This window comes from Physcomitrium patens, chromosome 22 (genome assembly GCF_059467195.1).
Source record: "Physcomitrium patens ecotype Gransden chromosome 22, ASM5946719v1, whole genome shotgun sequence".
NCBI lineage: Eukaryota > Viridiplantae > Streptophyta > Bryopsida > Funariales > Funariaceae > Physcomitrium > Physcomitrium patens.
In genome coordinates, this window is record NC_143431.1 from 15,253,447 (window position 1) to 15,266,724 (window position 13,278).

Here is a 13,278-nt window from a genome sequence, read left to right on the forward strand (position 1 = left end):
AAAGAATGCAGATATTCTTCCTGAGCATCGCCCATATGATTGTTCAATCGACCTCAAGGAAGGAACTCAGCCACCATTTGGACCAATTTACAGTTCATCGCAAGATGAGATGGCTGAACTCAAGACATATATTGACGAGAATTTAGCGAAGAATTTCATATGCCATTCAAAATCTCCAACAGGAGCTCCAATTCTATTCGTAAAGAAAAAAGATGGATCTTTACGAATGTGTGTTGATTATCGAGGACTCAACAAGATCACAATCAAGAACAGGTATCCATTACCTTTGATATTAGGACTCCTTGACCAGTTGAATCAAGCTAAGATCTATACAAAAATAGATCTAAGAGGAGCATATAATCTAGTACGAATCAAGGAAGGAGATGAATGGAAGACTGCGTTTCGAACCAGGTATGGACATTTCGAATATAATGTCATGCCCTTTGGACTCACGAATGCAGTAGCTACTTTTTAACATCTCATGAATGATGTATTTCGTGAATTCTTAGACAATTTTTTCGTCTGCTATCTAGACGATATCCTGATCTATTCTAAGAACGTCGAAGAACATGAAATACATGTTCGTCAAGTATTACAAAAACTTAGAGATGCAGGATTGTACGCCAAGATGGAAAAGTGTGTATTTCACACTACTCAAGTTGACTTTTTAGGATACATCATTTCAAATGATGGTCTCATGATGGATTCTAAAAAAGTCCAAACAATCATGGATTGGAAGATTCCAAGGACAGTAAGAGATGTCCAATGTTTCTTGGGATTTGCCAATTACTATCGGATCTTCATCAAAGATTTCTCACGAGTTGCAGCTCCACTTACACGCTTGACTAGTAAAGATAAATTCCAATAGAATCAAGAAGTGGAAGCAGCATTTGAAGCCTTAAAGACATCGTTTGTCTCTGCACCAGTCTTATATCGTGTTGACTTTTTCAAGGCATTTTTTATGGAAACAGAAGCATCAGATTTTGCCTTGGGTGCAGTTTTATCACAAATGGGAACAGATGACAAACTTCATCCGATAGCTTTTCATTCAAGAAAATTCTCAGCAGCCGAGATCAATTATGAGATCCACGATAAAGAACTTCTTGCGATCGTGGATTCTTTTCAAGAATGGCATCATTATCTAGAAGGCGCTTCTAGTCCAGTCACTCTGTATACAGATCACAAGAACCTCGAGTATTTTATGTCAGCACACGTATTGAATCGTCGTCAAGCTCGTTGGAGTATGTCTTTGTCAAGATTTGAGTTCATTATCACTTATCGGCCAGGAAAACAACAAGGTTTGTCCGATGCCCTATCTAGACGTTCTTATTTTGCTCCAAAAGAAGGAGATGGAGCTTTTGAGCAACAAAGAACGGTCCTCTTGAAACCGGAGCAATTTCATCTCCGAGCAATGAAATCAACATTGACTGTTGATTCAACTTTTCTCAAGCAAATCCAGTCCAGTATGTCCTCAGACCCTCTTGTTCATGATATCGAGAATAATTCTTCGAAGTCTCATGATCCTTCTAAGTTTGAGTTCAAGAATAATCTATTATATTTTGAAGGACGCCTATATGTTCTAGAAGGAGAAGCACGTTTACGTGTTCTTCAAGCACGTCATGACTTTCCAGCAGCAGGGCACTTTGGATATAATAAGACTTTGGAACTCATATCAAGAGATTTTTGGTGGCCACAAATGTGGAAGTCAGTTAAAGACTTTGTACAATCATGTGATATTTGTTCAAGATCAAAAATTCCTCGTCATCGACCTTACAGACTTCTTCAGCCATTACCTATACCAGCACAACCACGGTCTTCTGTTTCTATAGATTTCATCACAGATCTTCCAAGCTCAAGATCTTATAATTCTATATTTGTGATAGTAGATCGTTTCACCAAGATGGCACATTTTGTGCCATGTACAAAATCTATCACAGGTGAAGAAACAGCTAAGCTTTTCATTGATAATATCTATTGCTATCATGGATTACCTAAAGATATCATATCGGATAGGGGAACTCAATTTGTGTCAAGATTTTGGAGGACCCTTTTCAAGATTTTAAAAGTGGACATAAAGCTATCTTCGGCTTTCCATCTTCAAACTGATGGACAAACAGAGCGCGTAAACCAAGTCTTGGAGCAATATTTAAGGTGTACTATCAACTACCAACAAGATAATTGGACAACCTTTCTGCCATTGGCAGAGTTTGCTTATAATAATACGGTACATTCTTCCATGCAACAAACACCTTTCTTTGCCAATTATGGCTATCATCCACGACTTGATACTTTTGATTTTTCAAAAGTTGATAATCCTGCAGTAGAAGATATGGCAAATCGGTTGTCAGAGTTACATACAATAATGAAGATGCAATTGAAGGAAGCTCGAGAACGACAAAAGATAAACGCAGATCTATATCATAAGGAGCAACCACAACTCAACGTGGGTGATAAGGTATGGCTACTTCATCGCAATATCAAGACTACTCGACCTTGTGACAAGTTGGACTATCGTAGGCTTGGCCCTTTTTCTGTTTCTGAACAGATCAACCTAGTTGCATATCGGTTACATCTATCGGAGTCAATGAAGATCCATCCTGTATTCCACGTGTCTCTTCTTGAACCATATAAGACAGTGGATATATAAGGAAGAAGACAAATGCCACCGCCTCCTATAGAAGTAGATAATAATGAAGAATTTGAGGTGGAAGAGATATTAGACTCAAGGCGGCGCCAAAATAAGCTGAAATATCTTGTTCATTGGTGCGGATATGATATTAGTAAACGCACATGGGAGCCATCCAGGAATCTAGCAAATGCATCAGCTAAAGTCAAAGTTTTTCATCAACGACATCCATCAAAATCAAGATGAAAATCTCTCTTATAAAAGAGACAAGATTGAGGCAAGATAACATTCAATTTCCTATCCTTGTTTGTAACTTCTTTGCATTTGTGACGCTAATTAGATGGAGAGCCAACAACCAGCGGATTCAACTCAAGAACCTTCGTTTGCTGACCTGCCGGACGAGACATTACGATTGTCACAACCTTCAAGATGACGCAATCGAGATGAAGATCTTCAAGAACGACATGTTCTTCCTCGAATAGATGGTGAGATACAACGCATTTGGTATCATGATTTGGAAAGGGACTCCCGATGTTTGGTGATTTTGCTAGAGGTAGGAACAACTCTTGATGGTGTTCCAAATATTCTATTCGAAGGAAGTTACGAAGGCCTCAACAATGATCAAATAACTGGGTGGTCTTCCTGCCCTGGTATAGGACACTACCGATGGTTGAGAGGCCCTATCAATCATCTTCGAAGAGAACAGAGATCAGAGTATGTGGCGAATACAATTCGTCGCTTCATAGATTTTCTCAACATATGATGACCGCTCCTCGTGGAACTCGTCTCTAGAAGGGGGGGTAATGTCACGGCCATAATCATTTAAGCTAATAATTACATATAGAAATAGGTAGAAGTAAGTAAAAGTAGATAAAAGTAAGTTAATTCTATAATATTTAATATAGAAGCTTCCTAGAAACTTCCTAGACGCTGCTTTGACTTCATAGGTGTCTTTAATTGACTTTTTGGATTAGAAACGTGGTCAACAAGTTGGCCATGTGCCACACATGTTATTAGCTTGAAGATCAAACTAACTATGTGGCCCACATGTAGAAAAACTTGCCTTGTAAGTCAAGGCATGTGTTCTACAAAGTCAACACATATTGGAGGTCCTATAGAATGTCGCCACGTAGCCCCTAGTTAGATAGTATATATAGAGACAAGAGTGAAGGCTTCTTCACTCTTGTCAACTCCTTTCTTGCTTCTAGTCCAGGTTCAAGAGTCTTTAGTTTCTTGTCTTGTGGCAATAGCCATTCCAGTTTCCTTTTAATATACCTACTTGTTTATATTTTGACTTATTATATCGAGATAGCCTTTTTGTGTATATTTTCCCTCATCAAGTCTTTGTCCTTGACAGTGGGACACATGAGTGGCAGGTATGGTAGGAAACCAAACCTTGATAAAATTGATGCTATATCTAGAATGAAGGCTTGTAAAAATATTATAAAAGCTAGAAGGTTTTTAGGAGCATGTGTATTCTATCACATTTAGGTGCCTCACTTTGCCCATATTTCAGAGCTTCTATATAAGTTATTAAGGAAGGGTAAGAGATTTGTTTGTGGAGAAGAACAAAAAATAGCAATAGAAACCTTATATATATATATATATATATATATATATAGAAAAATCCAATAACATATTTAAAATAGGTAACTTTTAAATATATCAAAAGGTCTTTTTAAAATTTTTAAAAATTATTATATAATATAAATCAAAATCCTGAAGATCAAATTAAAGTAGTTATATCTTGCAACCTAAGAACTTGTATAAGAATTTATTAATACCATTGAAATTTCAGACATCATAAATAAAAAGGTAGATTATGTCAAAATCCAAAAATGAAGAGATTAAAAAGCCAAACACACTTTTAAAAACTCCAAATCCTAAATTCTAAATTTGATCAACTTTAATATATAAAGAAGTAAAGAAGTGTGCAAGGACATCAACAATCATTGATATAAGAATGCCAATTTTATTGTGATAGTTAGAAGTTAGATAATTTAAGTATTTGTTATCTTATCTTCAAATTTTTTCACAATATGCATTGGTTTCTTTATAGTAAGGTCATAGATAAACGTATAGATGGAACAATGTTAAAGAAGACCAAAGTGGTGCATATTAGAAAGAAGGACTATATGAAGATTATATTCGAGGAATTTGCTCCTTTATTTAATAATATGGTGTAAGTTGGCATGACTATGTACAATCCATTGCATAAGCTTAGAATATTGATTACATGATTTTAACTCATATGTGTATATAGTATATTCAAAAAGTAATATAAATATAATATTTTTCAACCATAAAAATCATATATACTTATATAAACTATCTATTTTATAATTATAGTGTCAACAAGTTTTTATATATTTATTTTAATTTATTTTTTATATATTGATTAAAAAATAATTTTGTAATTTTGAAAATCTCATATCATGCTAAAGATTTTAAATGTACCATTAGAATTAGAAACATAACAAATAAATGTAGTAGGTCAGTTCATTTTTTTTTTTTTTTTTTTTTTTGAAATACAAAAAAAATCAACAAAAAATCATATCAAGTCAAAGACATCATATCTAAAAATTGAAAAACTTATATTGAGTTCTTAGTACACGACTAGATCTTTAGATCCTCACAATAGAAGACAAGTCAAATCAAAACTTAAAAAATTCCTATCCAGATGCAAAGTTAATCCAAAAACCAAAATGGTCAAACACCCAGTATTTACAAATTTATACACTTTTAGAACCATTCTATAACATATTTAGAAATTTTAACTTACTTTCAAAATGCAACGCTATTTGAGGTTACTGTCAATTAGTTTTATTTATTTATTGAAGAGATTTAATGCGTCAGCTGGTCGTGACAATGTGAGTTCAGAGAGCCCCAAATAAGGCTATTTGCAGAAGGGGCACACTGTCACCGTAGATTCAACAGCCTCCGTCCATCCTGAGGCCCCTGCTGTCCGAGAGGGCAGGACGTTGGTTCGGAGACTTGAGAACATGGGGGTGAGTGTGGATTGCTGTGTGTGGTTCTCTGCCACAGTAGCGTTGCAACTTGACGGTAGTTGTCGCCGTGGCCCCTCTGATAATTCGTAACTGTGCACGACAAAGCGCATGAGTCTAATATTCCAACATGAATTCGCAAGGAGTTCTGCTGAGGCGGCTGCCATTCGCAATGGCTGTTCCATCTGGCTGTTCCCTAGTCTGGAGTTCCGATTCTGCGCGGATTGCAGAAGCCGTTGGAAGGATTGGCCTTGTATCCTGGCGTCGGCCGAGGTTCGTTCGAGGAACGCGCGGCATACATCTGAGCTTCAATAGGGAATTAGAGGTGAACGAAGGTGTTGCGGTTGTTTCTAGTGGGTATGGGAGAGAATACTTACCGCCACGATTCAGGTAATCACGAGGTGGTTTGTTTTTTGAAAAATTGATGCGGTTGTAGTGAATTTTTTTTTCAAAAAGCTCGACAGATCTTTTTACTCTTTTTTCTTTTTTCTTTTTCGTTTATTTTTTTGTGGGGAGTGAATTCAATCACAATTTAAGGTGAAGGCTCAAGCTGGTATCAGCTAGGAGTCTCAGAGGTTGTTCCATGGGGTGTGCAAGGTGGCATGATTGGGCTAAGTGTGAGGCGAATCTTGATGCTTGTTCGAAAATTATCTAATTACACATCGTATTCACTTCAGTTCTTGCTAGGTTCTACATGTTCTTCTGGGACCTGAGTGGATGTATGGTAGAATACGGGTAAAGTTTAGGGTTTTGTGAACTAGAGATGACGGAAACGGACGTTGAAGAACCAATGCGAATTATCTCTTCACAATCATGAACTTGGTGTGCAGAGCAGTGTGGCTCCAATGATGGATTGGACGGACAACCATTATCGGACTCTCGCTCGCCTTATGTCTAAACATGCATGGTTGTACACTGAGATGGTAGTTGCTGACACTATCATACACCAGCAAGATAACCTTGTAAGTTTTGCCTTGTCCAGTTCGTCATTTGCGCTACATGGTTTTTTAACTTCTTGGACGAGGAGCACGCATGAGTTGAAACCCCTTCACTATTTTATTCCTTATGAGGTCTACTATTTACATTTCATTGTTTGTCTGTGGGTATGTCAGGACAAATTTCTCAAGTTCAATGAAGTTCAGCATCCTATAGTGCTTCAGCTGGGTGGTAGCGATCCAGAGAAGCTCTTAAAAGCATCTCTGCTTGCTAGTGTATATGAGTATGATGAAATAAATTTGAAGTAAGCATTTCACATTATAAATGACACTTTCTAGACACTATCTTTTGAGGGGGGGGGGGGGATTGCCCAAATTGGTCTACCTACTCTTATTCTGCGGTTTCTAGAGGTGTATTTCAGTGAAGTTAGCGTTTGAGGATTGGGATCAGTGTATCTCCGCATTGTTTCTGATGTCAAGTTTCACTCGTTTTTGGCTTTGCAGTTGTGGTTGCCCCAGTGAAAAAGTCGCTGGCCATGGTTGTTTTGGTGCGTCGCTTATGCTTGAGTCTGGGGTACGATGTTGACAACTTGGAATTTGATTGAAGACATTTTCTAGAACTAATTAAATGAACTATCACATTGTAGTCACTATTCACAGCTAATTTCTGAAGTCATTGTAGGATTTATGGTTATAGATCAGATGACTTAATGTATTTCATCTCATTTTGAGAAATCTTCATTCGGTTTGTGCTACCCGAAATTTGTGAGGGCATTTCTACTTCGAAATGTTCATTTGTTTCTAGATTTTTGATTTTTTTTAATCGAGCTGAATTTGGAAATGCACAAGAAACTTGTAATATTCATGCAATAAGGATGTCAAAAGATACTATGTTGGGGATTTATTTCTGATTCTGCAGATGGTTTGTTGTTTCTACAGCTTGTTGCTGAATGCATGGCTGCTATTGCAGAAGGTAGTCCAGGAACTCCTGTTACTGTCAAGTGTCGAATAGGAGTTGATGACTTCGACTCTTACGATTTACTTCGTAAGTATTTGGCGCATCCTGTACAAGAAGTTGGAAATTTTTATCGACATGTTTGACTGATTTGTGCAACAGAATTAGAAGTGGGAAGCGAGAAGTTTACCACTATTTTACGTTGCTCGAGTTATTTCTTTGGGGACAGATGCAATTCAGGATTAAATTGACTGCTGACTGGTGCTAGTATGTGGTGGATTCGTGTTCAGATAAGTTTGTCACGACCGTATCATCTTCGTCACCAACACAGCACTTCGTTGTACACGCACGAAAAGCGATACTCAAGGGACTGAGTCCTGCTGCAAATCGAACTATACCTCCTCTAAAGTTAGTTTTATTTTGTTATATAGTTTCCAGTGTCTTGTGGCTTCAAACTGGAACTCCATCATTTGGTTTCGTGTGCTAATTTTAATGTTTACTTTTATTTTTATCATGAACCAGATATGAATACGTCTATGCCTTGATTCGAGACTTTCCAAATCTTAAGTTCACATTAAATGGCGGGGTAGTCAACACCCACCAGGTCAGCTATTTTAGCTTCTGTTAAAGGCAGCTTATATTGTATTGTAATGGTGAATTGAATTGTTATACGTGCACATTACCGTGAATTTAATGATTTTTGTATGTTATACAAAGCTGTATATAAATATATCATGCATGATCTGGTTCGCAATGAATGGGGATTTTGTGTGTAAACAAGTCGTAAGGTAAATGATCTTGTCAGGTATGTTGCAGGTGAACGAAGCCTTGCAGGAGGGAGTTTTTGGAGTTATGCTGGGGCGTGCCGCTTATAACTAGTATGTTTTTGATTCTCCCTCATATCATGTGTATACACAAGTTTTACTGTAGCATTCTGCTGAAGGAGCTCTTCTCCTTTCATGAGTTTATTCTTTGAGAATAGTTTATTAGGTATGTGGATTGTGTGCACCGAGAAATATGTTAATTTTGCGTTGCAGTCCATGGGCAACTCTTGGCAACGTTGACAATAGTGTGTATGGGGATTCAACACCTCGGTTGACTCGACGGCAGGTACGTTATTGTAGGTATAGAAGGTAATAGTCTTGAATTTAGTGAATAGAAGTCTTCAACCATGTTAAGCTAAGAGCAGGAACTTAGATCTCACTAGTCTTTTCAAGCAGATTTACTGAATTCAAATTACTACACTCAAATTTGCTTTTTATATTTCACTTTCTTTGAATGATTTTAGTCATTTTTAAGAAACAACAGATTACATATTGTCTTGTCATGCGGTCATTGTAAGACGTGAGCACTGTGAAGCTTACATCTGAACTAAACATAGGAAAAACCTGTGTTCCCGTGCTTATTGAGGTTTTGCTGAATTTTGCTCAAAATCCAAATTATCACTAACGGCTTTATGAAAGAAAGCTTAAAAGACGTCCTCGGATTAAATCTTGAAGGGACTGGTGGTTTTTCGACGTTGTAGATTTTGGAGAAGTACGTGGAATATGCTGATGCTGAGCTTCATAAGTATGGTCCGAAGAAGCCAAGTGTTAGGCATCTTGTTAAGGTAATTTGTTGCCTTCAAACTAGCAGATACGCACTCGAAAATCAAATTTTTGATTATATGTAAACATTCATGTGTCGTGGCGACTGATTCAAATTCTACATCTTTTGTTGGAATCAGCCCTTATTAGGGATATTCCACGCGGAGTCAGGCGCGGGTGTATGGAGACGGGCTGTTGATAATTCCCTACGTAACGCTGAGGTAAGCAGGGGTCACCTTGCGTGTTTTTTGGCTCATATGATGAATCGGCAATAGAAAGTTCTAAAAGAAATATCTTCAGGATAGAATTGGTTAGATGTAAGGAAATGACAGTCGCTTCTTTAAACTTGAAATTCTGTAATTAACTATTTTAGTTCACATTCTGTTTGAGGAATATTGAAACGTAAAGCTCGTAGACCGTGAATCTAACTCTCTTAGGTTGCAGATAATATAGTCGCTTCACCTGGTCGTAAGCATCCTGTGCAATTCAATTTTCTGATGTTGAAGTGTTCTTATGCTGATATTCGTTTACCTGATGATAAAAGTTTATTGAGGTGTCTTTTCACATTCATGGCGTCATTCGCATGTTAGCAATTTACATTAAGAATTGAACTTGATACTGCCGAAGCAATGTTCTTGGTCATAGTTTTCTGAATTGTCACTTTTGCAGACCAGTTACAGGTTGACATATGCATGTACATTTTTTTTGCAGACTGTGGGTGCCCTTTTGAAAGAAACACTATGTGTGTTACCAGATTTTGTGCTCGATTCTCCACCTCCACTTGAAGCCACGTCAGTGTCGCTGCATGCTAACCTGGCCCCCCTTCCACCGACTCCCTCATTTGAATGTTTTCAAGGTCGGAACCTTAGTTCCAGTAATTTATTAGGCACTAAAATATTGGTCAATGAACATGCATAGCAATGCCCGACAGCTGATCTGGATACGAGCATACATTGTAGTAGCAGAATTTAACTTGTGCTCTCAGTTTACGATTTTCTTACTGTTTTTACCTTGAGAGTGAGTGGTATAAATTCAATGCCGTGTTGTGGCCTCTGCTGATGTTGAAAGACCAGTTACCAGATGGACACATACTTCGAAGTTGCAACATGCCCTAAAAGACCTGTGTTTGTCATGTTCAGATGCTAGACGAATTAACCTTTATATTACTGATCTCCCGGTTAATGCAGACGTAAGTCACATAAATGCAGTGGCACTAGCTTTCAGTAAGATTCTTCTGACTGTGACACATCTGAATGACCATAGCATATTATTGGCTTGTAAATGCTATGTTAATACACATCCCCTTTGTAAAATACCTAGACCATCCAATCTACAATATTGAAACAATAGACAAGAATATTAAAACAATGGTATTTTGAAATAGGAAAAATATCATACATTCTTGAAATATGTTGAAATATCAAGAATATTTTTGTATTCTTGATAATAGCAAATTACTTTATTTTTGTGATAATTGCAAATCTATCCTTGGAATATGTATCCTTGTGATAAATTAAATCTAATTTGTTTTTAGTTGCAATAGGGTTTAGGGTTTTGGATTACAAGAGTGTCCTCGATTTTCGGGCATCATTATTTTTGGATTTTGACTTGATCTATTCTCCATTTATGGTGTCTAGGATTTCAATGGTATAATTCTTTTTCAATACAAGTTTATAATTTAGAAGATTTCGCTACTTTAACTTGGGGTTTAGGATTTAGGGTTACGGGTTTAGGGTTTAGGGGTTTAGGGTTTAGGGTTACATGGGTGGGTTTAGGGTTTAGGGTTACATGGGTGTCGTAGAGGTTTTTCATCCTCAATATCTCTCAATATGTAACAACTTTTTCTGTTGTAAAATTTTGCGAAGGTTTAAAATCATCCAAAGACCTCTATAAACGATTTTGTTTTTCAAAAAAGTGTGTTTCGTTTTCTATAATTTAGGGTTTGAAAACCCTAATTAGGGTCTTCAGACCCTGATTAGAGTTTTGACTTGCATATTTTTTCTCATGAGAGAACTGTATATGGAGTCTAAATGCATACAAAACTCTGCTTACTCAAAGCAATCCCCCATAGATAGGTGGTTCACCTGGTCTAGGTCTAGAGAGTCCTTCAGGCTGCTCGCCCCTATGTCTTTGCCCGCTCTCCACCTGCTGCACCACCGACTCTCCTTCCATCAGGATCATCGTTGACGGAGTCAATATCAGCTCCATCTTTGACTTCTGCAAGACTCCCGCAGGCGACGTTGGTGCCTACCCTCAATGCATCCGTGAGTGGAGCCTTCGAGACTACGACGCTTAATGCAGCATCACTTGTAGTCACATTATAAATTCTGCAAAATAAGACATCGACACGCTCGTTAATCACCCCGCAATCATGCCCATTTCTCAACCGACCCCGACAACAGAGGGCTCAGCGGTAGGGGGTACTGTGCAAGCCTGACCAACATCGACCTAGGCAATGAATTCTTCAATGTTGCATACCCTGCACTCCAATGGATCGAGCTCGAGTGCTCCAACGATTTGCTCAGACCATCACGTCCTGATGGTCCGTCGTGAGACAAGTCCTCGTACCTCGACGCCCGATCGTAGCTCCCGGTGCACCAGCTCGTGGCAACCCTTCGTGACGTCCTGTGCTCCGATTTCTTGTCATCGCTTCTTGTGCGGCCGCAGGCATCCACCGCAGCTGCTCCGACATATGCACCAAAAACCACACTCAACGATGGTAATTCTGCCCATCCTTGCACGGCTACTTCCAAGTACCAAGCCAAATGCAACCAATACTCAAATACTTAAATGCACCCAAATTCACACGCATCGCCTCTCTAAGAGCTCATTTTTTCGAAAGTCCGTACACGTTGTCTCTTAGTAGTCGTACCGTCGGGGATTGCAACGCCTAGCTTTCTCGACCGGGTGGGCAAATGGGCCCTCCGTCCAATCATGGCTCCTCCCTCTCATACATCCCCTCACCTAGAATTCCAACATCAGGAACTGATTGCACCCATACATGTCTATCACTGGCCAAGGGTTTAGGGTTTAGTGATTAGGTTCAGAGTTTAGGGTTTCGGTTTAGGGATGAGGATTTAAGGTTTAGGGTTAAGGGTTTAGGGTTGAGGGTTTAGGGTTTAGGGTTTTTAGGGTTTAGGGTTTAGGGTTTAGGGTTTAGGGTTTAGGGTTTAGGGTTTAGGGTTTAGGGTTTAGGGTTTAGGGTTTAGGGTTTAGGGTTTAGGGTTTAGGGTTTAGGGTTTAGGGTTTAGGGTTTAGGGTTTAGGGTTTAGGGTTTAGGGTTTAGGGTTTAGGGTTTAGGGTTTAGGGTTTAGGGTTTAGGGTTTAGGGTTTAGGGTTTAGGGTTTAGGGTTTAGGGTTTAGGGTTTAGGGTTTAGGGTTTAGGGTTTAGGGTTTAGGGTTTAGGGTTTAGGGTTTAGGGTTTAGGGTTTAGGGTTTAGGGTTTAGGGTTTAGGGTTTAGGGTTTAGGGTTTAGGGTTTAGGGTTTAGGGTTTAGGGTTTAGGGTTTAGGGTTTAGGGTTTAGGGTTTAGGGTTTAGGGTTTAGGGTTTAGGGTTTAGGGTTTAGGGTTTAGGGTTTAGGGTTTAGGGTTTAGGGTTTAGGGTTTAGGGTTTAGGGTTTAGGGTTTAGGGTTTAGGGTTTAGGGTTTAGGGTTTAGGGTTTAGGGTTTAGGGTTTAGGGTTTAGGGTTTAGGGTTTAGGGTTTAGGGTTTAGGGTTTAGGGTTTAGGGTTTAGGGTTTAGGGTTTAGGGTTTAGGGTTTAGGGTTTAGGGTTTAGGGTTTAGGGTTTAGGGTTTAGGGTTTAGGGTTTAGGGTTTAGGGTTTAGGGTTTAGGGTTTAGGGTTTAGGGTTTAGGGTTTAGGGTTTAGGGTTTAGGGTTTAGGGTTTAGGGTTTAGGGTTTAGGGTTTAGGGTTTAGGGTTTAGGGTTTAGGGTTTAGGGTTTAGGGTTTAGGGTTTAGGGTTTAGGGTTTAGGGTTTAGGGTTTAGGGTTTAGGGTTTAGGGTTTAGGGTTTAGGGTTTAGGGTTTAGGGTTTAGGGTTTAGGGTTTAGGGTTTAGGGTTTAGGGTTTAGGGTTTAGGGTTTAGGGTTTAGGGTTTAGGGTTTAGGGTTTAGGGTTTAGGGTTTAGGGTTTAGGGTTTAGGGTTTAGGGTTTAGGGTTTAGGGTTTAGGGT

General features: G+C 38.7%; 1 protein-coding gene across 5 annotated transcripts; it reads left to right on the forward strand.

Moving 5' to 3' along the window:
* Positions 1-5,629: 5,629 nt before the first annotated feature.
* Positions 5,630-10,289, forward strand: LOC112278670 (uncharacterized). Of its 5 annotated transcripts, none has more exons than XM_024512272.3 (12): positions 5,630-6,021; positions 6,467-6,593; positions 6,744-6,871; positions 7,071-7,114; positions 7,537-7,611; positions 7,812-7,929; positions 8,044-8,125; positions 8,338-8,399; positions 8,559-8,631; positions 9,047-9,130; positions 9,248-9,328; positions 9,819-10,289. In XM_024512272.3, exons 1-12 carry the CDS (start codon positions 5,762-5,764, stop codon positions 10,023-10,025), a joined length of 1,341 nt encoding a protein of 446 aa, XP_024368040.1. In that variant the 5' UTR covers positions 5,630-5,761; the 3' UTR covers positions 10,026-10,289. The 5 variants fall into 5 exon arrangements, with proteins under 5 accessions (XP_024368040.1, XP_024368039.1, XP_024368043.1 ...); XM_024512271.3 differs by having other exon boundaries at positions 5,631-6,021; positions 7,071-7,140; positions 7,506-7,611; XM_024512275.3 differs by having other exon boundaries at positions 5,662-6,021; positions 6,462-6,593; positions 7,071-7,140; positions 7,506-7,611.
* The last annotated feature ends 2,989 nt before the right edge of the window (positions 10,290-13,278 follow it).